This window comes from Mustela putorius, unplaced genomic scaffold (genome assembly GCF_011764305.1).
Source record: "Mustela putorius furo isolate JIRA1106 unplaced genomic scaffold, ASM1176430v1.1 tig00003962_pilon_pilon_pilon, whole genome shotgun sequence".
Classification (NCBI taxonomy): Eukaryota; Metazoa; Chordata; class Mammalia; order Carnivora; family Mustelidae; genus Mustela; species Mustela putorius.
This window is the reverse complement of record NW_025422106.1, coordinates 12,590,615-12,617,797: the sequence shown is the minus strand read 5'-3', so window position 1 is coordinate 12,617,797 and position 27,183 is coordinate 12,590,615. Positions and strand designations below refer to the sequence as shown.

At 41.0% G+C, this 27,183-nt stretch overlaps 1 protein-coding gene across 4 annotated transcripts; it reads left to right on the top strand.

Moving 5' to 3' along the window:
• Nucleotides 1-117: 117 nt before the first annotated feature.
• Nucleotides 118-26,769, top strand: TUBD1 (tubulin delta 1). Of its 4 annotated transcripts, none has more exons than XM_045070177.1 (9): nucleotides 118-333; nucleotides 1,157-1,372; nucleotides 4,661-4,808; nucleotides 5,806-6,022; nucleotides 7,574-7,805; nucleotides 14,408-14,572; nucleotides 21,197-21,337; nucleotides 24,696-24,879; nucleotides 26,605-26,769. In XM_045070177.1, exons 2-9 carry the CDS (start codon nucleotides 1,201-1,203, stop codon nucleotides 26,705-26,707), a joined length of 1,362 nt encoding a protein of 453 aa, XP_044926112.1. In that variant the 5' UTR covers nucleotides 118-333; nucleotides 1,157-1,200; the 3' UTR covers nucleotides 26,708-26,769. The 4 variants fall into 4 exon arrangements, with proteins under 4 accessions (XP_044926112.1, XP_044926113.1, XP_044926114.1 ...); XM_045070178.1 differs by lacking the exon at nucleotides 118-333 and adding an exon at nucleotides 341-1,044; XM_045070180.1 differs by lacking the exons at nucleotides 118-333; nucleotides 1,157-1,372 and adding an exon at nucleotides 4,925-4,988 and having other exon boundaries at nucleotides 4,665-4,808.
• Nucleotides 26,770-27,183: the final 414 nt, after the last annotated feature.

Genomic DNA, 27,183 nt, shown 5'->3' with positions numbered 1-27,183 from the left:
AGAGCTATCGCCTGGCGCCAGGTACTGGCAGAAACATGCGCAGAACCCCGACCGAAGCCGCTTGAGGTAGCTAGAGCATGCGCATTGTCGGCTAAAGAGTTTGATGGACAATGAGCATGCGTACCTAGTCTGAAGTTGATAAATTGAAATTGAACATGCGTAATTAACCTTTCTGAATAGGAAAAAAAACCCTACAAAACTCTTAGTTTGTGAACATGCGCATTCGTCCTCCGTAGTTTTTTTCTTTTTAATTGAAAGTGAGCATGCGCATGATGAGGGGGTTGGCCCTCTGAAGTTTGAACAGGACGGAAACGGCTGGTTCTGGGTCTATCAGTGAGTGGGGTTTATGGGGAGCTCCTGGGGCTAGTGGAGAAAGGGAGAAACTTGGTTTTGCTGTTCTATTTCAGTGGCCTTGTGAAAGACACATAACCTTTCAGAGTCTGTTTCCTTATCTATTAAACGAGAATACCTAGTTTGCAAGGTTATTGGAAATTTTTAAGTACAGTCTGGCTCGAAAGCCACTAGCCACTGTTCTTTCCGGTGCTGCAAAGACCTGGTGTGAGGTCTTTACCAAAAATTCTCTTTTCATTGTTAAAAATAGTGAAGGTTCGGTCTCCTATTTCATCTAGTCCTCCCTTTCCAAGCTTTGTCTTCCTTGCTCTCTACCTGAGCTAAACGCACATATTTCTTGTGTTACTATAGTTACCAGACCAGAAGATGATTTGTAGAGAGAGAAAGTCATTAGTTAGAAGAGAGAAAATTAATGTTAATTAAATGTACAATTGTTGAGCTAACTTCTGTGTTCTGTGTGTCAGTGTAATTGAAGTTGAACTAGGAATTCCTTCAACTAGCATTCATTTTGTTTTGTTTTAAATGCGTGCTTGGGGACACAGTGACTACAAATCAGATTTCAGTAACTATTGAGCTGTTTTTGAATGCATTTGGGTACAGTAAATTCCAAATCCCAAAACCATGTAGAGAAAGAAAACAACTTCCTTGAATGATTAGTTCCTTAGACAACGGAACTATTTCATCTATAACACCGTATGTATGGCATTTTTAAGTTATATTTTTATCAATGTACATATGATATTTTATTTGTTCCTTGTTTATTAGTACTGTAGTGGTTCTTAAAGCCTATATTTTTCTATTACAGGTTGCTCACTTTTTTGAGGGAATAGGCCTAGTTTGCCTCTCAGCATGTCAGTAGTAACAGTGCAACTTGGTCAGTGTGGTAATCAGATTGGTTTTGAAGTATTTGATGCTCTATATACTGACTCACACTGTCCCCACGGACTCTGCTCTAAAAGAGAGAATGAGGCATATCAAGCATCTTGCAAAGAAAGATTCTTCAGTGAAGAGGAAAATGGAGGTATGTGTGATGCATCTTATTCCTCTCCCTTACTCTGACATCTCTTCAAGGCCACGTCCTTTGCATGGTGTCTGAACCCCAACTCTTCCCATTGTTCTAGGGAATGACTTTGCTTATAGCCCTTTGTTTCTGTGTTAACAACCTTTGCCTCTCTAGTGGCAACTTACACTCAGCACATGAGCTGTAAGATCTCACCAACCTACCAAACAACATATGACTAACTTCTTTTTTCTCTTGTTTTGTTTTGATTTGTTCTGTTTTGTTTTTTAAAGACTTATTCCCTGGGGCACCTGGGTGGCTCAGTGGGTTAAGTGTCAGCCTTTGACTCAGATCATGATCCCAGAGTCTTGGGATCGAGCCCTACTTCGGGCTCCCAGGTTAACAGGAACTTGCTTCTCCCTCCTCTCTGCCTGCCACTCCCCCTGCTTGTGCGCGCGCGCTCTCTCTCTCTGTCAAATAAATAAAATCTTTAAGAAAAAACTTTTATTGCATTTTGGGTCTATGCACTGGGGTGGTACATGGTGCAAGGATTTGGAATAAGCTTTGCAATTTTTTTTTAAAGTAAACTCTACCCCCAACGTGGGGCTCGAACTTCACAACACCAAGATCAAGAGTTACATGCTCTACCAACTGAGCCCACCAGGCACCCCAAGCTTTTCTTTTCCTTCTTATCCCTTTACCTTCTCATCTAAGATTTTCAAAGGAGAACCCTCTTTACCCAACTACAGTCCTGCTTTAGCCCTACACCACCACTGAAGTCCTCAAAGAAAAGTTCCTAGGAGACTAGGGGGATGGGGTAACTGGGTGATGAACATTAAGGAGGGCATGTGGTGTAATGAACACTGGGTATTATATAAGACTGATGAATCACAGACCTATACCTCTGAAACCAATAGTACATTATATGTTAATTTTTTTTAAAAAAGTTCCTAGTGGGGAACCTGGTGGCTCAGTCGGTTAAGTGTCCAACTCTTGATTTCAGCTCAGGTCATGATCTCAGGATTATGAGATCAGGCCCTGCATCAGGCTCTATGCTGGGTGTGGAGCAAACTTAATATTCTCTCTCTCCTTCTTCCTCTGCCTCTCCCCACCTCTCTTAAAAAAAAAAAAAAAGTTCCTAGTAATCTAATTACTAGATTTTTGTGATTGTTTCTTTTTTCTCAATTCATTCTGGATTTTATAAGATTAACTATAAAACTTCCTCCTTGAGGGGTGCCTGGGTGGCTGGGTGGGTTAAGCCTCTGCCTTCAGCTCAGGTCATGATCTCAGGGTCTTGGGATCGAGCCCTGAATCCAGGCTCTCTGCTCAGCAGGGAGACTGCTTCTCCTTCCCTCTCTGCCTACTTGTGAGCTCTCTCTCTCTGTCAAATAAATAAATATTTAAAAAAGAAACAACAAAAACTCCCTCCTTGAAACTCCTCCTTAGTCTCTGAACTTTTCTTCTCCACTGGTTGCATCTCAGGCTATCTCTCCTCACTGGTGTAATCCTCTCTGGTATAGTTCTCTCTGGATAATTTCAGTTACTCTTGTAATTTGCCACTTCTTGACATTGGTGATTCTCAGATCTGCAGCTTCTCTTCCAAGCTGCAGACTGATTAGTGGACATCTCCACCTGCATCCTCATGTGTACCTCAAACTCAGCATCTCCATACCTTAGGGCATTCATTATTTTTTCATTTAGAACGTGGGTTCTTTCTGCCCACATACCATCAAACATAATGATCTGCTTACTTTACCTCCTACATATCTCTTCTCCCCTTTCTATCTTCACTGCCATTGGCTTAGTTCTGGCTCTTGTCCTCTCTCACCTGGATTATTTCAAGACATTCCTTCTATTTCCCTGCCTTAACTCTTGTGTCTGTCGTATCTCTCCTCTATACTGCTGTATTTAACAAGTCATCTGATGGGGCACCTGGCTGGTTCATTTGGTAGAGCTTGTGACTTTTGATAACAGGGTTGTGAGTTCAAGCCCCACACTGTGTGTAGAGGTTACTTAAAAACTAAATTAGAGGCTCAGTCATTTAGCATCTGCCTTCAGCTCAGGTCATGATCCCAGGGTCCTGGGATGGAGCCCCGCATCAAGCTCCCTGCTTGGTGGGAAGCCTATTTCTCTCTCCCCCCTACCCCCTGCTGGTGTTTCCTCTCTCGCCGTCTCTCTCTCTGTCAAATAAATGAATAAAATATTTAAAAATTTAATTAATTAATTAATTAAAGGGATGCTTGGGTAACTCAGTTGTTAAGCGTCTGCCTTTGGCATCAGGTCATGATCCTAGGGTCCTGGGATTGAGTTCTGCATCAGGCTCTTTGCTCATTGTGGAACCTGCTTCTCCCTCTGCCTGCTCTGCCTGGTGCTCTCCCTCTTGTGCTCTTGCTTTCTCTCTCTCTCTCTCTTTCTCTGACAAATAAATAAATAAAATTTTAAAAGAATTAATTAAAAATAAGATTAAAAGTCATATGACAATTCCTCACTTGCTTGAACATTTGTAGTTTCACAGTATTTTAAAGATAAATTTTTAAGCTTTTTAGCACTGCATACCAGGACTTCCAAGATTTGAGCCCTGCCTGCTTTGCATCCCCATTCATCAGTCCCTGTACTCCCTCCTTCTCTGTCTTCTGTTTCAACAATCCTGACCCGCTTTCTGTTCCCACGCTAATTTTATACATCTGAATGTGCTACTCTGCTAATGTGGATTCATTGTGGGTCATATCACATCACACTGAGATTAAGTTTTATCTCTTCCACCAGTCCTTCTAGGGCTAGACTGATGTTGTTTTCATCTCTGTGTTCCCAGCACCATACATGGGACGTTGTAAGCTCTTAACAGATGTTTGTAGACCTGACCCAGTGATCATTTTAGCCTTCACTGATCCGTTCTACTTAGTAGAATGCTAGACATTATGAACCATCTGCAAAAACCTGCTACTGCCCACCTTAATTTCTTTTTTTTTTTTAAAGGTTTATTTATTTGACAGAGAGAGAGATCACAAGTAGACAGAGAGGCAGGCAGAGAGAGAGGGGGAAGTAGGCTCCCTGCTGAGCAGAGAGCCTAATGCGGGGCTGGATCCCAGGACCCTGAGATCATGACCTGAGCTGAAGGCAGAGGCTTAACCCACTGAGCCACCCAGGCGCCCCTGCCCACCTTAATTTCTAAGCAGTATGACAGATCTTTCTATCCTTAATCTTTGGATTTTTTTTTTTTTTTTTTTTTGGACCTAGAAATTTGTGCTCTGAAATAACCCGAATAAGACAGATGAAATATTTTTCTTTTGGTCTTTTTCCTCTGTCTAGTTCCAATTGCCCGGGCCATACTTGTCGATATGGAACCTAAAGTTACCAGTCAGACACTATCAAAAGCTGCCCAGTCTGGCCGATGGAAATATGGTCAGCATTCGTGCTTCTGTCAAAAACAAGGTTCTGGAAACAACTGGGCATATGGGTAAGAGTAATTCCTCATGATTTTTGGTTTAGATACAGCTACCCTGTCAGCATAGTTACTGCTGCACAGTTGATATACCAAGTACATAATCCTGAAGTTGCTATTTTAAAATTTAGAGTGTGACTTCACCCAGAAGAAACTCTTCATTCTATCCCATGGGTGTCTCTGCTTCTGGTCCAGGTAATGATAAAACCAAAGCTCTCTTCCTACAGGGTTTTCTACCTCTTCACTGTCATCCCACCAACTAGCGTATTATCAAAACAATATCTTTATCTGGCAGGTATTCCAGCTAATGGGGAACACAAGGCAGTAGTATGTCTTGGGGTTCTTTGGAAAATTTCGATGTGTGGGTCTTACTTTCAGAAATTCTGATTTACTTGATTTTTTTTTTTAAGATTTTATTTATCTTTTTGACAGAGAGAGATCACAAGTAGGCAGAGAGGCAGGCAGAGAGAGAGAGAGGAGGAAGCAGGCTCCCCACCAAGCAGAGAGCCTAATGCGGGACTCGATCCCAGAACTCTGAGATCATGACCTGAGCTGAAGGCAGAGGCTTAACCCACTAAGCCACCCAGGCGCCCTGATTTAATTGATTTACGATGAAGTCCGGATGTTGGAATTTTTTTAAAGCTTCCCTCTGTGATTCTAATGTGCAGTGAAGTTTGAGAACTACTGCTTTAGGAGTATTATTGTAAATAGTGAATATTATTTTGTACCATAAACTTGCAGAAGCATCTGGTACCTGAAGTCTTTAGCTACAGGAATGGCCTATAAAAGAGAATTTTCTGTACCCAGTAAATTCCCTGTCCCCGCAGGGCTATTCTCCTGTTCAATATATTTAACATTTAAATTTTATCAATCAGGGCACCTATACCTTTCATAAGAGCTAGTTCACATCCATGTGTTTAAAAAACCTTCTGTATTGTATATATTCCTCTCTGCATTGCCTCTTTCTGAGTAAATTGAAAGGTGTTTTTATTTGTTTCTTTGTGTTGCATAGTTACTCTGTTCATGGACCCAGGCATGAAGAATCTATAATGAACCTAATCCAGAAGGAAGTGGAGAAATGTGATTCTTTGAGTGGTTTTTTCATCATAATGAGTATGGCTGGGGGCACAGGATCAGGGCTAGGAGCCTTTGTTACACAGAAATTACAAGATCAGTACTCAAATTCTTTGAAAATGAATCACATTATATGGCCTTATGGAACTGGTGAGGTATGAAAATTTTGAAAAATTTTATATTTTGGGGGCATCTGTCTGACTTAGTTGGAAAAGCATGTGACTCTTGATCTTAGGGTTTTGAGTTTGAGCCCCACATGGGGTGTAGAGATTACTTAAATGAAACTTACCAAAAAAAGAAAAAGAAAATTTTGTATTTTGTATTCTTTGCAGTGAGATAAATTTAGGTTGCTCTCACCCTTTCTTTGGAAATACCAAGTTACCACATCAGGAGTCATTCATTATATTATATAGTACTTTTGTGAGCAATTCATTTAACTTTGCTTAAACTTTTCCAAAGGAGTGAGGTGTCCTTGTTTTTAAAAACTCCAAAGGAAGGGGGCGCCTGGGTGGCTCAGTGGGTTAAAGCCTCTGCCTTTGGCTCAGGGCATGATCCCAGGGTTCTGGGATGGAGCCCTGCATTAGGCTCTCTGCTCAGCTGGGAGCCTGCTTCCTTCTCTCTCTCTCTGCCTGCCTCTCTGCCTGCTTGTGATCTCTGTCTTTCAAATAAATAAGATCTTTGGGAAAAAAATAATAATAATTAAAAAAATAAAAATAAATAAAAACTCCAAAGGAGGGGCGCCTGGGTGGCTTAGTTAGTTAAGCGACCACTTTCGGCTCAGGTCATGATCCTTAAGTCCTGGGTTGGAGCCCCACATCAGGCTCCCTGCTGAGCGGGGAGTCTGTTTCTCCCTCTGACCTTCCCCTGTCATGCTCCCTCTCACTCATTCTCCCTCTCTGAAATAAATAAATAAATACATAAATACATAAATAAATAAAATTTAAAAAAAAATCCAAAGGAGATAATTGTGCATCTTCTCTCAGAAACCCATTCCTGGGTTTGTCCCTGTGGCTACAGTATGTAAAGGAGGGACCTTGACCTCGTGTTGGGGTTCATCATGCCATTGCCAACCTTCAAAGACTTTTCCTTTCTTTCTTTCTTTTTTTTTTTTTAAGATTTTATTTATTTATTTTACAGACAGAGATCACAAGCAGGCAGAGAGGCAGGCAGAGAGAAGAAGAAGCAGGCTTCCTGCTGAGCAGAGAGCCTGAGGCGGGGCTGGATCCCAGGACTCTGAGATAGTGACCTGAGCCCAAGGCAGAGGCTTTAACCCACTGAGCCACCCAGGCACCCCTCCTTTCTTTCCATTGAGAGGAATTTTCTATATAGGTCAATTTCCTGTTGATCAACCTTGTAAGAGAAATGATAAAATAGAGGTGAGTCAGTCACTATAGGAAATGTAGGAAGGAAGTGTGATAGTAATAGTAATAGTCACTGTTTTTTGAGCCCTTACAAACAGCAAGACACTGCTCTAGTGCTTTAATTGCATTCTGTCATTAATCCTTACAATTCAAGGAGCTGGTGTAATTATGATCCCTGCTGTACAAGTGAGAAAACTGAGGCATGGAGACATCACATAACTTGCCCAAGATCATATAGCTAGAAAGTGACAGAGCTGGGATTTGAACCCAGGCAGGATGCCCTTCTAGTCTACCTTCTTAACAGCTCTTTTCTCTTTTCTTTTTTTCTGACCTTTTTCTCTCCAGGTTATTGTCCAGAACTACAACTCCATTTTGACTCTTTCTCACTTGTACCGATCTTCAGATGCCCTCCTTGTTCATGAAAATGATGCTGTTCATAAGATCTGTGCAAAACTGATGAACATCAAGCAGATCTCCTTTAGTGATATAAACCAAGTCCTTGCACATCAGTTGGGAAGCGTGTTCCAGCCTACGTATTCCGTGGAAGGCTCATGTCACTACAGAAGAAATCCATTAGGTATTTGTCCTCTTGTATGTAATTTGTAGGAAAGTCTTATGTTCTGAAAGCCTCACAGTTATTCCCTACTAGCTCCTCCTCTCTGTCTGAGGATACACTCAGGTTTCCCTCCTCTCAAAAACCTTTCTAAAGAGCTACTTCACTCTCCAACTGTCTTTTTTTTTTTTTTTACACTTTTTTAAAAAGATTTTATTTATTTATTTGACAGAGAGATCATGAGTAGGCAGAGAGGCAGGCAGAGAGAGAGAGAGGAGGAAGCAGGCTCCCCGCCCAGAGAGCCCGATGCAGGGCTCGAACCCAGGACCCTGGGATCATGACCTGAGCCAAAGGCAGAGGTTTTAACCCACTGAGCCACCCAGGCACCCCGCTTTCCAACTGTCTTATGAGGTTTTGAGAAGTTACTAAATTTCTGAAGAGTGGTGATATCACTGACTCCATTCTTCAGGATCCTTTCTCTTCTTTTTTCATAGAAACTTTGACATATAATTCACATACCATATAATTCACTCACTTAAAGTGTACAATTCTATTTTTAGCATATTCACGAAGTTGTACAACCATCATTTTCATCACCCCATAAAGAAATTCATCATTCTTGGGGTGCCTGGGTGGCTCAGTGGGTTAAGCCGCTGCCTTCAGCTCAGGTCATGATCTCAGGGTCCTGGGATCAAGTCCCGCATCGGGCTCTGTGCTCAGCAGGAAGCCTGCTTCCCTCTCTCTCTCTCTCTGCCTGCCTCTCTGTCTACTTATAATCTCTCTCTGTCAAATAAATAAATAAAATCTTTTAAAAAAAAAATTCATCATTCTTTTTTCAGCTGGTCAAGTGATGCCTTATCAATTCATATCATCTGCAAATAACTCCATAATCTATACTCTCCTCAGTCCTAATCTCCACCTACCCCACTTTTCTTAATTACCTTCTGCTTCTTTAAATTTAGATTATTCTGAAAGGATCCATCTTTTTTTTCCTGCCATCTCTCCCCACGTCCCTCTTCCTTAATTTCTATCACCTGGCTTTCTCTCACTGTCCTCATATCTCATGAGGATGTTCAGACTTCTTGGTGCCGTCTCTGCCATCTGCCTGCATTCTTCCCCTCCTTTCCTGTCTGACATTGGCTCATGGTATCCATATCTCTTATCTAATAGTGCATACTCTCCTTGAATGCAAAGTAAACTAGTCTCTTTCTACTCCTTCTCTCTTTCTCTCTTTCTCTCTCTCTCTCACACAAAAAACGGAGCTTATTTCAAATTGATGTTCCTGTCTTAAGATGGTCCTAACCCTGCATTTTCCCCCTGCAGTCCATCTTGCACACTGACTGCAAAAGAGCCGCCCGCATGCACAGATCTAATTCTTATACTCTCCTGTTCAACCTGTGGCCACATTTGTGAGAATTCCTTAGCCTGGACTCCACATTATGCCCTAAACCCTAACTTCCTAGCTTCATTACTTCCTGCTTCCTCTGCCCCCACCTACTTTTCATCCTGTCTCCATTGTCTTTCTTCAGCCTGGTAATTTCCAGCCCTGATCCCTTTGCTCAGTGTTCCTTCTCAGTAATTATTTCATCCTTCCCTTCTTCACCTGTATTGAAACCTTAACTCATCCTTCAGTCACCTGTTCAAGTGATAATTTTTCTATAAAACTTTCCTGCTGAGGCCTTTACCTAGTGTAACCCTCTTTCCTTTGAAATTTAAGGCATTCTCTCCTTTATGTCACTTAATGTTTCTTACCTTTATTATTTCTTTAAGTGTGTTTGCTTACCTTTAAAAGTAACAGGGGTGCTTGGGTGGCTCAGTCAGTTGAGCATCTGCCTTCAGCTGGGGTCATGATGCAGAGTCCTGGGATCAAGCCCTGCATTGGGCTCTCTGCTCAGCGGGGAGTTTGCTTCTCTCTCTCCCTCTGCCGCTCTCCCTGCTCATGATGTCCCTGTTTGTGCTCTCTCGCTCATGCTTTCTCTCTCAAATGAATGGATAAAATCTTTTTAAAAATAATTTAAAATTAATTATTAAATAAATTATTAAATAAATTAATAATAAATGAATTTATTAAATAAATAATGAATAAACAAATTATTAAATAAAAATAATTTAAAAATAAAAGTCACACACACACACGTATTCAAAGAATGCGAAGGTAGAATGCAAAGATTGCAAAAGCAATCAAAAGTAGGTGTCCTCACCCTTTCCCAGATGATGCCATTGTAACTAACACCATGTGTTTCCTTACAGAGGGAATTCTGTCATGTGTGTATTATGTAATCCCACTCATTTGCAGCTTCCTTGGAGACCTGTATCTTGTTAATATCTGTGCATGTCATGGTACTTAACCATATTGCACATCTGTTCACTCAACCAATATTTATTGACTTCCTGCTATGTGTCAGTCACTATGCTAAATGTCAGGGATCCAGCGGGAGCCAATGCAGACATTGTGTTCCCTGTGAAATGGGAAGGAGAGACATTAAACAAATAAATTACATTAAGAACATATAATTAAAAACTGAGTTAAGTGCTCTAAAGGAACATAGTACAAGAGAATGTGTCATGAAGGAATCAGACTTAGACTGCAGGCGCAGAGAAGGCTGCCCTGAGAAAACAACACCTGAGCCAAGAGCTGGATAAGGACTCGGAAGTGACTTAGGGAGGGAGGAGAGAGTAGCGTGTGCAGAGGGAACAGCACATGAAAAGGCCTTGCAGCAGAAGGAAGCCTGGCACATCAAACAAATCCAGTGGCACTGGAGTGCAGGGAATGGTGTAGGGGCTGGCTGAAATCTGAAGCTAACGTGGTAAGCAGGGGCAGGCCTTGCAGGTCCTCATAAGCCATTTGGAGGCCTTTCTCATCACCCAAAGAGAAGGGAAAACTGCCGAACAATTTTAAACAGGTTGGTGACATAGTCACTTTTATTATTGAAAAATTCGCCTGTGGAAAACTAACTGGTGGTTGAGTCTGCAGGCTAGTCTAGTCATTCCTCACTGGACCTCATTGAGGAAATAAAGGCATTTAGTCACACGGGAGCTCTCTCAGCTCCCCCACTATGTCTGCAAACCTTACTGTGCTCTCTGGACTCACCTTTGCACTTCACCTGGTGTCACAGTAGAAGTGTCCTGCTCCTATCAAAGGCCAGTCTCTCACTTGGCTTCTGGGTCCCATTCCCTCTCTTTTTTCAGGAGCTTAATTCCTCACTCATCTCTTGTTCTCCATGCATCTTTCCTAGATAACTGCCATTATAACAACTCTCTGGCATCTCTCACACTGAAAATACCCTCCTTTGACCTCACCTCTAGTTATTGAACCTATTTCTCTGTTATTCTTTAGAACAATACAAGGGCATTATGACTTGTGTCTGCCCTTGTTGTCCTCTTCTCCTCATCTCTTTGCTCTTCAGCCCACTCTGCTCTAGTTTCTCCCTCACTGCTTTTCTGAAATTGCTTTTTACAAGTCACAGGCATGTCCACATTGCCAAATTCAGTGGACACTTTGCTCTCCTTGTTTCCATCAACCTGTCAGTAGAATTTGGCATGGCTTACCTTTAGTCTTCCAAATCTTCTCTTTGTCTTTTGTGACAGCCCTCCTGATTTTCCTTCTAACTCAATGATCACTCCTTTTATTCCTTTCCTTTCTTTCTTCCCTCTTTTGTTTCATCTTCCTTTTCCCAAGCTCTAAATGCTGGTCTTGGATTCTCTCCCTGATAACTGGCCCACTTCCATGGCTCTAAATGCCATTTGTATCCTCCAACCTGCTGGTTTATTTCCAACTCCTACCAATTCTCTTAGCTCCAGATTTCTATATCCTGCAGCCTTCCTGTATGGACATCCCAAACAATGTATTTGAAACAGCTTTCTCCCACAAGCTTGTTTCTTTCTCACTCCCTCAGTTGCTCAGTTTTAAAGTCTTAGGTCAGGGCTCCATGGAGCCTACAAAAAAAAAAAAAAAAATTCTAAAGTCTTAGGTCCAGCTTTCTTATAGCAGAGTCTACCAGTGCCTCAGTTGTATGTAATCCATCTTCTGTTTTCCAGGTTCCCTTCTGCTCTTCTCCCTGTTCACGAGCACAGCTTCGGGGGCCTCACTGCACCTCAGAGCCCAGCTCATTTTCAGGGGGTCTGTTCTTGCTGTTCTCATCAACTTCCTGCTCCCTCTACCAGGAATATCCTCCTGGCCATTTCCCTTTTATCTTCCCAGTCTCAGGTCACAGTTACCCCTTAAAGTGGCCTTCCATGGGGGCACCTGGGTGGCTCAGATGGTTAGGCATCTGCCTTCATATCATAATGGAAATGTCCTGTGAGGAGTTGGCTGGAGGCTGGTCTTCCCTCTTCAACCTTTGCCAATGCACAGCCTTTCTTTAAGTATAGCAGCCAGACTGAAGTCTGGCTTTACTTGTCTAAAAGGTTAAATCCCATTAGATCCTGTTTCTCTCCTACTCCAAACCTTCAGGAGGTTTCCCATCTCACCCAGAGTTAAAGCCAGAGTCATTGGAATCACATGTAAGGCTTTGCTCTGTCTGGTTTCGCACTGCTTTGTCGATCTTATATCCTGCTACTCACTCTCTTCCGGCTGCTTTGGCCTCCATGCCCCTTCTCAGGTATGTTTGCTGTGCTCCATAGTCTCTGCATGAGATGACCTTGGATATCCACATGGCTCCACTCAGGTGTTTGAGGGGATGGCACCTTTACAACAGAGCATCAGCATTAGTGGGCAGCAGTGTTCGGCATCTAAATTCTGAGGGGTCCCATCAGTGAGATGGGCTGATTTGCTTTATTTTTTTTTTTAAGATTTTATTTATTTATTTGACAGAAAGAGACACAGCGGGAGAGGGAACACAAGTAGAGGGAGTGGGAGAAGGAGAAGCAGGCTTCCCATCGAGCAGAGAGCCCGATACAGGGCTCAATCCCAAGACCCTGGGATCATGACCTAAACTAAAGGCAGACACTTAACAACTGAGCCACCCAGGCACCCCAGGGTGACTTGCTTTAGCTGTGCTCTGACAGGCACAGAGAATGTGAGGAGTGAGTCTGATCCAAGATTGGATTTTCACTAGAAAGATCTGAAGAAGAGACAAGAGCAAGTAGCTGATTAAGGAGAGGAGCGAAGAAGGGGGGAGACTAATAGACTGAGCAGTCAGGCAGTCCACGGATTAGTTTGTCTTAGCCCATTTAGGTTGCTATATCAAAAGTGCTTATAAACAACATAAATTTATTTCTTGTGGTTCTGGAGGCTGGGAAGTCCAAGATCGAGACACCAATAGTGGTGTCTGGTAAGGGTCTGATTCCTAGTTCTCAGATGGCCATCTTCTCATTGTGTCCTCATCTGGCAGGAAGGGCTCGAGAGCTCAGGAGGACCCCTTCTATAAGGGCACCAATCCTATTTATAAGGGCTCCATCCTTAACATACCATCACCTCAGGGGTTAAGATTTCAGTATAGGAATTTGAGGGGGGGAACAAACCTTCAGTTCATAATAGGGTCTCAGCAAGGTGCGAGATTGGCTAAAATGAGAGTGGGTGAACAAGGGGGCTGGGGGGAGGGGGATTGTGATAATTAATACTTTATGTGTTAGTGCTCAGGCTACGTCTGCTGGCTGTCACTTCTTTATCTGTGCTATGCAATAGAATTCAGCTCTAGGTATTCTGCAGAAAAGGACTCTTAGGTTTAGAGAAAACTCCATTAGGCATAAGACCAATTTGTGCAGCATTTTGTATATGCCGGCGTCAAAATCTGTTCTTTCCCTGAGGATATAGAATATGAGTTTGTACTGCTATAAAATTTATATTTCATGTTTTTGTAGTAATATATTTTTCTCTTTCCTCTAGCTTTTTCTACAAACATATAAAACAGCTCTGAATGCAAAACAAATTAGCCTTTTTCCATAATCCTGTGTCATTACAAATATAAGTTTCTAAAGACAGGCATATTCCTGTCTTCAGGAATCCCTAATCTCTTTTTTTCCTAGTAGAGTTTGACTTAAAAGGTTCTGATTATCATTTAAGTAGATAAAATAAATAAGAGATCTAGGAAAATTTCCAAAGGAAATTTCCAAAGGAAATTATAGTGACTATAGAATGATGATAAAAGCATAGTAGCTCTCATGTTTACTTTATTTTCCTGAGGTGTAGCTAAATTTTTCATTCATGTTTCCAATTTCTTAGCTTCTAAATTCTTGTTTCCTTTTGGGCAAAGTGCCTTTCTCACTCATGCTAAAATATGTGCCAAAATATGTCATCTAAAATAGACATTGTTGGGGCGCCTGGGTGGCTCAGTGGGTTGGGGCCTCTGCCTTCGGCTCAGGTCATGATCCCAGGGTCCTGGGATCGAGCCCCGCATTGGGCTCTCTGCTCGGCAGGGAGCCTGCTTCCTCCTCTCTCTCTGCCTGCCTCTCTGCCTACTTGTGATCTCTGTCTGTCAAATAAATAAATAAACAAAATCTTTTAAAAAAATAAAATAAAATAGACATTGTCTCTGAAATTTTATTTATGTTTTTAAACTTAAGCAACTCTGGTCTTGGAGGAGAAAACATGTTTGGCCCTCCAAACCATCAAGCCACAGTTGTGTATGGGCCAGTGGAAACATTATGGAATTTAAAAGTTTAGCTCAGATTTTTTTTCTTTACAGGAGACTTAATGGAGAATTTGGTTCCCCATCCTGAATTCAAGATGCTGGGTATTCGTAACATTCCTCAAATGTCTGAGAACTCACTGGCATACAGCACCTTTACTTGGGCCGGCCTCCTCAAATATCTGAGACAGATGCTCATTTCTAATTCAAAAATGGAAGAAGGTAAAGTATATTTTAAAAATATGCAGGCCACAAGCTGGGGAAAGTGCCTGAACTGGAATTCTCAATATCAACTTCCTCGGCCAGTTGAAATAATGGTGCCGCCTTCTGGTCAGGGAGGCTCCTACAGAAACTCACCAGGACACCCCAGGAGGGTTTCTTAATCACTTCACAGTTTCATTTACCAAAAATGAAAAAAATTTCAGAGGAGCATGACATTTTTTTTTTAAGGTTATTTATTTATTTTTAGTAATCTCTACACCTAACATGGGACTCAATTTCCCTAACCTGATACCAGGAATCCCATGCCAGTTGCCCCTGTTTTATTTTGATCGAAGTGATAAATGAACATAGTTTTTAAAAAAATAAAATGGTCAAAACTCATCTAAGTGTATACTTATATCTACATTGCATTGTATGTAAACTATATCTCAGTTTTTTAAAAAAACCAGTTGTCCAATATGAATTTATAATGAGGAAAAGAGCAGATCCTTGTCCTACACATCCCCACTGCCTTGATGAAACTGTCAATGTTTTTAGCTGTTTTTTTCTGGACTTCCCCTCCATATTTCTAAGTATCTTGCTTATGCTGTTACTTATTTTATTTTCCAGGTTTAGATATTGTCAGTTGTTTTCCTAATGTGAAATTGAGAATTGAATCTACTTATACTTCCTCTGTATACACACACACACACACACTCTCTTTCTCTCTCCCTCTCTTCCCCTCCCCATCCCTCCCTCCCTTTTCCCTTTATGTTTATAACATACTTTTGAATTAGATTTGTTTTCAATGTTTGTACTACCTTTGATAGGTAAATATTTTTTATAGTTGAGCCATGTACTGTATACATAGAATAAATTTATTTCATGTAATTTTTTTCTTCAGTTAATTTTTTTTTTTTCCGCTGGTTAATAATACTTATTTGGGGGCACTTACTTGTCTGGCTCAGTCAGTAGAGCCTGCGATTCAGGTTCGAACCTCACATTGGGTGTAGAGATTACTTTACAAAAATTATACTTATTTGCTCAGTATTCTGTGTGCCCGTCACACATCTATCCCTAAATTTTTCCCATAAAAATGAATCCCTTCTCAACATGTTCAAACCCATCAGGTAGTCTCTTACTTTCATTATCTCTTTGGAAATGTCCCTTTTGGAGATCTCCTCCTCTTGTTGCTGCCCTGGCTACTCTCCAGGCTTGATGAGCAGCCAGCACCAACATCTCTGCCTCATTCTATATTCTGTCTGATTTCCTAGATTCCACATCTGCCTTTTGTTTTGTTTTGTTTATTCTCTCATAGCGATAGGACACACTCTCCAAGAGCTTCCTAAGAAAAAGTACAAGGAAGGTAAAAAAAAAAAAAAAAAATTAAAGCTATAAATGTCATTATTCTGCCTTTACATTTGATTGATGATTTGCTCAGGTATAAGATCTGAGAGTGGGGAGTCATGTTTGCTCAGAATTTTGAAGGCATTGTTCTGTTATCTTCCAGCTTCAGTGGTTGCCACGAGGTCCCACATCAATCTGATTCTTAAACCTGTTTTGTTCTCTCTTGAATCTTTTAGGATTGCCTCTTTGTCTCTACCTTAGTGTGGATCTTCCATTGATCTCTGTAGGATGTAAGCTTTAGAAGAGCAGAGATTTCTGTTTTGTTTACTGCTGTATCTTCCAAGCCTGGAAGGCAGGGCCCAGCATGTAGTTCGGTGGAGGCTGGAGCCTCACTATTTTAGCCTTTCTTGAGCAGATGGCTTCTAGGATGAAGGGGGGGCACGCCCTCTGCTGCCAGGAGTGAGGAAGTGTTCTGGCCTCTCCACTTTGCATGAAGATTTTTTTTTTTTTAAGATTTTATTTATTTATTTGACAGAGAGATCATGAGTAGGCAGAGAGGCAGGCAGAGAGAGAGAGAGGAGGAAGCAGGCTCCCCGCCGAGCAGAGAGCCCGACGCGGGGCTCCATCCCAGAACCCTGGGACCGTGACCTGAGCCGAAGGCAGAGGCTTTAACCCACTGAGTCACCCAGGCCCCCCAGATTTTATTTATTTATTTGACAGACAGAGATCACAAGTAGGCAGAGACAGGCAGAGAGAGAGAGGGAAGGAAGCAGACTCACTGCTGAGCAGAGAGCCTGATGCGGGGCTCAATCCCAAGACCCTGGGATAGTAGTGACCTGAGCCGAAGGCAGAGGCTTTAACCCACTGAGCCACCCAGGCTCCCCTTGCATGAAGATTTTTAACTAATCCTCTTGTTTCCCCCTTTTAGAAGGGCCTGGCCTCCTGCCAGGATCTTCACTGGGGGCAGAATGTCCCTGGTTGCTAAGTCAGCCACAGCTGGCTCATTTGCTTATCATCTTCCAAAATGTTGTTCCCATTATCTTCTCTTCCATTCCCTGTTTTCATGTTTATGCCTTTTAAAAATACCTCTGTCTTGGGGCACCTGGGTTTAACTGGAAATCACTACTATTAGTGAATATTTGAGCAGCATATATTTTATCACAAATAACAATTAGTTGGGTTTCAATACTATAAAAGTGGATGGATTTTCTCAACATTACGTACTTAGTGATACCTTATGGATTTTAGATCATAGTGCCTGAGGTTTGGAGATAAATAGAAAGGTCACATCTTCATATCTTAAAGGAATTCTTACCAAATTTTTTGGCCTCAGTACCTGTTTTTCTAGTAATACCTGTTAACATCTCAAGGAACACAGTGTTCCTCAGGGTATAGCATGAGACATGCTGCTCTGAGCTCTCTTAGGTCAATAAACCAGTTTGCTTAGTCATTTTCCCATGCAGAACCTTGAGTGTCAACATTTTTTAACAGTTATAGATACAGCTTTGAACATATAAATATTTTCATATATATGAGTATATATGAATAAATATATTTATGTCACTTACCAGGTTGAGACAAATAGCTTTAAAAATCTTCATGTATGTAGGGACATGTGGGGGACTCAGTCACTTAGGCGTCTGCCTTCAGTTCAGGTCATGATCTCAGGGTCTTGGGATCGAGCCCTGCATCAGGCTCCCTGCTCAGTGGGAGCCTGCTTCTCCCTCTGCCTGTTGCTCTCCTTGCTTGTGCTCTCTCTCTCTACCAAATAAATAGATGAAATCTTAAAACACACACAAATACAGCTTTTACAGTAGGTCATAAATTTTTAAATATCTTTACTGAGATATGATTTATATACCATATGTCTCACCTATATAATTTAGTGATTTTTTTAGTAAATTTGCAGAGTTATGTAACCATTATCACAAGCCAGTTTTTTTGTTTTAATTTTTTTAAGATTTTATTTATTTGAGAAAGAAAGATACAGATAGCACAAGCCGGGGGAGCAGAGAGAGAGGGAGTAGGGGAAGCAGACTCCCACTGAGCAGGGAAGCTGAGGTGGGGCTCGATCCCAGGACCCCAGGATCACGACTTGAGCTGAAAGCAGATGCTTAACCGACTGAACTACCCTTGTGCCCCTATCACAAGACAGTTGTTGGGGCGCCTGGGTGGCTCAGTGGGTTAAGCCGCTGCCTTTGGCTCAGGTCATGATCTCAGGGTCCTGGGATCGAGTCCCACATTGGGCTCTCTGCTCAGCGGGGGGCCTGCTTCCCTTCCTCTCTATCTGCCTGCCTCTGTCTACTTGTGTTCTCTGTCAAATAAATAAATAAAATCTTTTAAAAAAAAAAAAAGACAGTTGTAGAACATGTCGATCACTTCAAAAAGATCCTTGTGTTCATCTGCAGTCAATTCCCATTTTTTTAAAAAAATATTTTATTTATTTATTTGACAGACAGAAATCCAAAGTAGGCAAAGAGGCAGGCAGAGAGAGAGGGGAAAGCAGGTTCCCTGCTGAGCAGAGAACCCGATGTGGGGCTTGATCCCAGGACCCTGAGATCACGACCCGAGCCGAAAGCAGAGGATTAACCCACTAAGCCACCCAGGCGCCCCTCAATTCCCATTTTTATTCCTATTCCCAAACAACCACTGCTATGCTTTCTATCTCTATAGATTTGCCAATTTTGGATAAACCATATAAATGGAATTAGACAATATACAGTCTTTTGTGTCTGACCTTTTTCTTTTTTCTTTTTTTTTTTTTTTAATGATTTTGTTTATTTGTGTGACAAAGAGAGAGATCACAGGTAGGCAGAGAGGCAGGCAGAGAGGTGAGGGGGAAAGCAGGCTCCCTGCTGAGCAGAGAGCTTGATGTGGGGCTCAAACCCAGGACCCTGAGATCATGACCTGAGCCAAAGACAGAGGCTTTAACCCACTGAACCATCCAGGTGACCCTGTGTCTGACCTTTTTCACTTCATGTCTTTGAGGGTCATCGACGTTGTAGTATATATCAGTAGTTCAATTTTGTATCAACTTCAGTATTGCTGAATGGTATTCCATTACATGAATATACCACATTTTCTTTAGATGTCCAACAGTTGATGGACGTTTAGCTTGTTTTCACTTTGTGTCTGTCATGAATAATGCTGCTGTGTGCATTTGTATAAAGTCTTTGTATGGACATATGTTTTCAGTCTCTTGGTTGTATACTTGTAAGTGGCATTGCTCGGTCAAAGGATAAGTATGTGTTTAATGTTTTGTAAAATTGCTATACTCTCCAAAATGGCTGCACCATTTTACATTCCCACAAACAGTTGAAGAGGGTTTCAGTTTTCCACATCCTTGCCAACACCTGACATTGTTAGTCGTTTTGATTATAGCCATTCTAATAGGTGTGAAGTAGTGTCTCCTTGTGGTTTGGTTTCATTTTGCATTTTCCTAATGACTGTGATGTTGAGATCTGTTAATGTGCTTGTTAGGTTTGTTTATCTTCTTCCATGAAATTTCTATTCAAACATCTTTCTGATTTTTATTTATTTATTTATCTATTTAAGATTTTTTTTTTTAAGATTTTATTTATTTGACAGAGAGAGATCACAAGCAGGCAGAGAGGCAGGCAGAGAGAGAGAGGAGGAAGCAGGCTCCCTGCTGAGCAGAGAGCCCAATGCGGGCCTCGATCCCAGGACCCTGAGATCATGACCTGAGCCAAAGGCAGCGGCTTAACCCACTGAGCCACCCAGGCGCCCTATTTATTTATTTTTTAAAGATTTTATTTATTTATTTGTCAGAGAGAGAAAGAGAGAGAGAGAGTGTGCGAGCTAGCGCACAAGCAGGCAGAGTGGCAGGCAGAGGCAGAGAGAGAAGCAGGCTCCCTGCTAAGCAAGGAGCCCAATGCGGGACTCAATCCCAGGATCCTGGGATCATGACCTGAGCTGAAAGCAGCGGGTTAAGCTAACCCACTGAGCCACCCAGACGTCCCTCTTTCTGATTTTTAAATTGGCTCATTTGTGTTACAGACTTAAATTGGCTCTGATTTTTAAATTGGCTCATGCCAAAGATTTTAGTTTCTTATGTTTTTATTTTCATTGAAAATCAGTCTGTGGCTGAGTGCTGAAATTTATCCCTATCCTATGTATACTTTAATAGTATTTTCTTTTTTTTAATTTAAATTCAATTAGCCAACAAATAGTACATCATTTTCAGATGTAGTGTTCAACAATTCATCAGTTGCTTATAACACCCAGTGCTTATCACATCATGTGCCCTCCTTAAAACCCTTCACCCAGTCACCCCATCTTCTTACCCACCTCCCCTCCAGCAACCCTCAGTTTGTTTCCCATTGTTAAGAGTCTCTCATGGTTTGTCTCCCTCTCTAATTTCTTCCCATTCAGTTTTCCCTCCCTTCCCTTATGGTCCTCTGTACTATTCCTTATATTCCACATATGAGTGAAACCATATGATAATTGTCTTTCTCTTCTTGACTTATTTTACTCAGCATAATACCCTCCAGTTCCATGCACATCAGTGTAAATGGTAAGTATATTCATCCTTTCTGACGGCTGAGTAATATTCCATTGTATACATTAAGAGTATTTTCTTAATATTTCTACATGACTGGTGTCAGTTTTCAATCCTATTTTTGTTTTATGTTTCTACATCCCTTAACATTTTTGTATGTATTCTATATAGAGTAAGGTTCGCCCTTTACATACATTTTGTATGTATTCTGTATAGAGTAAGGTTCACCTTTTTAAGTGTATGGTTCTATGAATTTGGACAAATCTCTATAAAATATAACCTCCACCACAATTGAAATAGTGTTTACATCATCTCAGAAAGTTCGTTCGTACTTTGGAGGCACTTACTGCCCCTGACTCCAGCCCCTAGCAACTATGGATCTGAATTTCATTCTTATGGTTGTGCCTTTTCCAGAATGTTCTGTAAATGGAATCATACAGTGCATAATTTTTTGAGTCAAGCTTGTTTCACTTACCATAATGCTTTTGAGATGTATCCCTGCTGTTTGTTATGTGTATTAATAGTTTCTTTTTACTAGTGAAGAGAAATCCATTGTATGTACCTACCCCCATCCTTTAGTACTTTATGAAGAAATACTTCCTGCCTTTCTCGGGATTGAATAGTTTGAATCATTTTGGGTCAACCAGATACGAATTTTTAAACATTTAGTAGAAAAAAAGCAACTATAAAAATTTATGTAAAATATACATACCGTAATATGCTTTTCTTTTCTTATTCTGAACTATTTATAAAACCTTGTGCTTTTTTTCTTTTGGTAGGTATTGATTGGCACGTACGGCCTCCTTTATCAAGACTTCCTACTCTGGGTAAAGCATCCCTCAACAGGGAGCTTCAGTTTAACACTTCCATTGCCAACTTGGTCATCCTTCGTGGAAAAGATGTACACAGTGCAGATCTGGGTAAGAAGTTAAGGTGAAATCAATATGTACATTCTGCACATGTACATGGTAACACATTTTTTTTCAAAGATTTTATTTATTCATTTGACAGAGATCACAAGTAGGCAGAGAGACAGGCTGAAAGAGAGAGAGGAGAAGCAGGCTCCCTGCCGAGCAGAGAGCCTGATACGGGACTTGATCCCAGGACCCTGGCCGAAGGCTGTGGCTTAACCCACTGAGCCACCCAGGCGCCCTCATGGTAACACATTTTTTAAAAAAAAGGATGTCCCGGGGCACCTGGGTGGCTCAGTGGTTAAAGCCTCTGCCTTCGGCTCAAGTCGTGATCCCAGGGTCCTGGGATCAAGCCTCACATCAGGCTCTCTGCTCAGCAGGGAGCCTGCCTCCTCCTCCTCTCTCTCTCTGCCTGCCTCTCTGCCTATTTGTGATCTGTCTGTCAAATAAATAAAAATCTTTAAAATAATTAATTAATTAATTAACAGTGAGTTGCACACACTGGTGTTTATACAGCTTTGATTGGGGCTGACTTGTGCTACACCTAGCTACAAGAGCGGCCATGAATACAGTTAAAATTTGGGGGTTCTCTTTCTAAAGAAGGAGAGAACAGGTCATGTAGCATAACCAGTGGTCTCTGTGACAAGCATTTTGATATAAAACTTTCAGGAAGTTCAAAGAGAAGTACTCTTTTAGCTTTGTGTTTTTATGGAAAATCTCCAGGTTTGTCTTATCGTTATTTGATGGTTGTGTTTTACTGGACACCCAGCTAACTGAGCCACACAGGTACTCCTTATTTGATGATTTTAGCAGTATCAAGTTGCCTGCTTCTAGCTTTAATATTAAAAAAACCAAATAATCTAGTTCCTATAATACACCTTAGATAAGAAAGTGGTAATTAAAAGGAATCGTTTCAAGTCTGTCAAATGGTATACTTTCTCCTACCTCAGAACATTTTCTTCATAGTCTTCATTTCAGATGTTATTTTATTTTTTTTTAAAGATTTTATTCATTTATTTGACAGACAGAAATCACAAGTAGGCAGAGAGGCAGGCAGAGAGAGAGGAGGAAGCAGGCTCCCCACTGAGCAGAGAGCCCGATGCGGGGCTTGATCCCAGAACCCTGGGATCATGACCTGAGCCGAAGGCAGAGGCTTTAACCCACTGAGCCACCCAGGCGCCCCTTCATTTCAGATTTTAAATTGAGAGAATAAGAGGATATATAAAGTAATCAAACTTCCAAAAATGTATCCACAGCACATGACATACAGAGAGGTGTTCTGACAAAGGTATTTACTACAATATCTATTACACAAAAATGCAGAAACAACCTAAATGCTCAACAGTAGGAAATGTGTTAAATAAATTATGGTATATTCATATAATAAAACTTTATGAATGATATTTGTTGACATGGAAAGGAGGTTCACAACATATTGGTGAAATGAAAACAGATTACAGAACAGCATTTTTGTAAAATTACAGACTCAAGGTCAGCAAAATGTTCATGGTCTTATCTGGGTGGTGACATTTCAGATGTTCAGTTGACTTTTAAATTTTCTTTATTTTTTTTGTTTAAGTTTTTATATAAATTCCAGTTAGTTAACATATATAGTAATACTAGTTTCAGGTGTAGGATTTAGTGATTCATCAGTGACACAACACCCAGTGCTCATCACACGTGCCCTCCTTAAGACCCATCACCCATTTAACCCATTCCCCGCCTACCTCCCCTCCAGCAACCGTCAGTTTGTTCTCTGTAAAGAGTTTGTTCTCTGTAAAGGGTCCGTTTTATGGTTTGCCTCTCTCTCTCCCTCCTGCCATGTTTGTCCATTTTGTTTCCACACATGAGTGTGGTATTTGTCTTTCTCTCATTGACTTATTTCATGTAGTATAATACACTCTAGCTCCATCCACGTTGTTGGAAATGGCAAGATTTCATTTTGTTTTATGGCAAAGTAATATTCCATTGTATATGTATGCCACAACTTCCTTTTTTTTAAAAGACTTTATTTCAGAGAATGAGAGAGTGAGAACGCAAGCTGGGAGAGGGGTACAGAGAAAGGGAAAGAAATCTTTAAGCACACTCCCCACTGAGCAGGGAACCTGATGCAGGGCTCAATCCCAAGACCTCAAGATCATGACCCAAGTGGATATCAAGAGTCAGACACTGAACTGACTGAACCACCCCAGCACCTCTGTATACCACAATTTCTTCATCCATTCACAGTCAGTGGACATTTAGGCTCTTTCCATAATTTGGCTATTGTTGATAATGCTGCTGTAAACATTGGGGCATATGTGTCCCTTGGAATCAGTATTTTTGTATTCTTTGGGTAAATACCTAGTAGTGCAATTATTGGGTCAGAGGGTAGTTCTATTTTTAACCTTTTGAGGAACCTCCATGCTGTTTTCCCAAGTGGCTGCCCCAGTTTGCATTCCCACCAACAGTGTTAAGAGGGTTCCCCTTTCTCCACATCCTTACCAACACCTGTTGTTTCCCATGTTGTTAATTTTAGCCATTCTGACTGGTGTGAGGCAGTATCTCATTGTAGTTTTGATTCGTATTTCCCTGATGATGAGTGATGTTGGGCATCTTTTCACTTGTCTGTTGACCATCTGGGTGTCTTCTTTGGAAAAATGTCTATTTCTGTCTTCTGCCCATTTCTTAACTGGATTATTTGTTTTTTGGGAGTTGAGTTTGATTGGTTCCTTATAGATTTTGGATATTAACCCTTTATCAGATATGTTATTCACAAATATCTTCTCCCATTCTGAAGGTCGCCTTTTAGTTTGGTTGACTATTTCCTTCATTGTGCAGACTTTTTGTCTTGATAAAGTCCCAAAAGTTAATTCTTCCTTTTGTGTCCCTTGCCTCCAGAGACATATCTGGAGAAGTTGCTATGGCCAAGGTCAAAGAGATTGTTACCTGTATTCTCCTCTAGGATTTTTGATGGTTTCCTATCTCACATTTACTTTCCTGAATGATATGAATTTTTTTTTTTACAATGAATATGGATCATTTATCCAAAAGCAACATAAAGCTAGTTTTAAATATTTTTATTTATTTATTTATTTTTGTGAAAGATAAAGAGTGTACACGAGCAGAGAGAGGGGCAGAGGGAGACGCAGACTGCCCACTGAGCAGGGAGACAGATGCAGGACTCATCCCAGGACTCTGGGATCATGACCTGACATGAAGGCAGATGCTTAACCAGCTGAGCCACCCAGGCGCCCGTAAAGCTAGTATTAGAAGGCAAAACAACAGGAGTCTTCTGATGAAATGAATTAAAAAAGAAAGTTTATTAATTTGTTTCTAAAATTAATGATTTATGATGTAAACAATGGCTTGTGTTGTTTTACTCTAGGAGGATTTAAAGATCCAGCTCTCTATACTTCTTGGTTAAAACCTATTAATGCTTTCAATGTGTGGAAAACCCAGCGAGCCTTTAGCAAATATGAGAAGTCTGCAGCGTTGGTCAGCAATAGCCAGTTCTTACTAAAACCACTTGATACAATTGTGGGCAAAGCCTGGAATATGTTTGCTTCAAAGTAAGTAAAAAATAAATGTACAAACCTTTCTACCTTAGGCAGATAATACCTTAAAACACAAAGCAGGATTTGGAATGTTTTAGTCTGTTTGGTTTGCTGTAACAAAAATAGCCCAGACTGAGTATCTTATAAACAACAAAATTTCTCAGGAGGTCTGGAGATTAGGAGATCCAAGGTGAAGGTGCTGGCAGATTTGATGTCTGATGAAGACCTACTTCTGGGTTCATAGGTAGTTTCTTTTCCTTGTGTCTTCAAATAGCCAAAGGGGCAAAGAAACTTTCATGGGCCCCTTTTAAAAGGCACTAATTCCTGGGGCGCCTGGGTGGCTCAGTGGGTTAAGCCGCTGCCTTCGGCTCAGGTCATGATCTCAGGGTCCTGGGATCGAGTCCCACATGGGGCTCTCTGCTCTGCGGGGAGCCTGCTTCCTCCTCTCTCTCTCTCTCTGCCTGCCTGTCTGCCTACTTGTGATCTCTGTCTGTCAAATAAAATCTTTAAAATAAATAAAATAAAAAATAAAAGGCCCTAATCCCATTCATGAGGGCTCTACCCTTGTGATCGAATCACCCTCCAAAGGCCTCACCGCCTAATACCATCACCTTGGGTGTTAGGATTTCAATGTATGAATTTGGGGGGAACATAAACATTCAACCTACAGCCTGGAGTAAGCACAGTTACCACTCTGTAGGTGTGAAACTGGGTCATGTTAGTTCAGGTGTCATTTTCTTATCTGCACAGTGGTGCAGTGAGGATTAAATGTGATACCCATGTAAAATCACCTACTACAGTGCTGTTATTGACTAGAGGAGTCATTTCTAAATGAAATGAAATGAAAGTAGAAATTTCATTATGAGGCTGGACAATAACATAGTTTTCCAAAATAAGACCCTTGGAAGAATGAAAGAGATCCCTGATCTTGTTCAGCAAGAAATCTTACAAGTTCAACTCTGTCTGTTAAGAAATGTCTGCTTGGTACTAAGAAATGTGTTATCAGATTTCCTGACCTCGGCCACAATTAACTCGTGTCAAAGCAAAATTTCCCTATTAATAGGCAAGGCCTCTAATATGATTAGCCAGGATTCCCAAGGGCCCCCCATCCTGCACGTGGCCATTCCATAAGCCCCCACACCCCGTACTGTGAACTCTGTCCTTTCCTGGTAGTGTTCTCTTCCCACTCCCATTAAATGGCCACAGCCCTTATTACCTCAGTTTAATCCAGGTCTGCCTTTGCTCGACATTCTTTTTCACATGATTTCTCATTTGGGGGATACAGGGTATTCATAGAACCACCTGGCATAACTACAAATTAAATGTCTGAAAAATACTTGGGAGACTTCACTTCATTCCTAGAACTGGATTAATGTATTTCTGAAATTTCAAGGTTTAGGTGAAAATTCTCAGGCACTTTTTAGAGTTGATACTGAACCCAGTCATCTCTGTAGGGTGATGAGTATGTACTGGGTTAGATAACCAAATCTGAACCTGCTTCTTTCTCCTATTGCTTCTTATTGTCACTCTCTTAGACACTAAAGAGACAGGGAGCTTGACATAAACTTTTTCAGTTTGCTAATCTTTGGAATAAACATTGAAGCAAATCTAAGACATTTAAGAGGTTCTGCCATCTTCAAATATTCATGAACTAGGAAAGTTCTACTTATTGTTTGATTTAAAGAGTTATTCATTTGCCTGATTTTTTTTTTATTTTACATTTTCTGTTTCTTTCACCAGAGCCTACATTCATCAGTACACAAAATTTGGACTTGAAGAAGAGGACTTTTTGGATAGTTTTACATTGTTGGAACAGGTTGTTGCCAGTTACTGCAACCTCTGATGTCGAACAAAGGAAAAATATGTTAAGTCATTTTGGGGCTAAAATACTTTCTTTTCTTTTTATTATTTTTTTAAGATTTTATTTATTTGATGGGGCGCCTGGGTGGCTCAGTTGGTTGGAGGACTGCCTTCGGCTCAGGTCATGATCCTGGACTCCCAGAATCGAGTCCCACATCGGGCTCCCAGCTCCATGGGGAGTCTGCTTCTCCCTCTGACCTTCTCCTCGCTCATGTTCTCTCTCACTGTCTCTCTCTCAAATAAATAAATAAAATCGTTAAAAAAAAAAAAGATTTTATTTATTTGACAGAGATCACAAGTGTAAAAACCATTACTTTTAACTTTATTTATTTAATTTTTAAAATATTTTTATTTATTTATTTGACAGAGATCACAAGTAGGCAGAGAGGCAGGCAGAGAGAGAGAGAGAGAGAGACAGAGGAGGAAGCAGGCTCCCCGCTGAGCAGAGAGCCTGATGCA

What these genes read in the sequence shown, in the direction of transcription:
- TUBD1 (XM_045070177.1), top strand. Translation starts at nt 1,201, where the DNA reads ATGTCAGTAGTAACAGTGCAACTTGGTCAGTGTGGTAATCAGATTGGT. An exon ending in CAGTGAAGAGGAAAATGGAG is followed by an intron (nt 1,373 to 4,660) that starts GTATGTGTGATG and finishes TCCTCTGTCTAG; the next exon opens with TTCCAATTGCCCGGGCCATA. An exon ending in TGTACACAGTGCAGATCTGG is followed by an intron (nt 21,338 to 24,695) that starts GTAAGAAGTTAA and finishes GTTTTACTCTAG; the next exon opens with GAGGATTTAAAGATCCAGCT.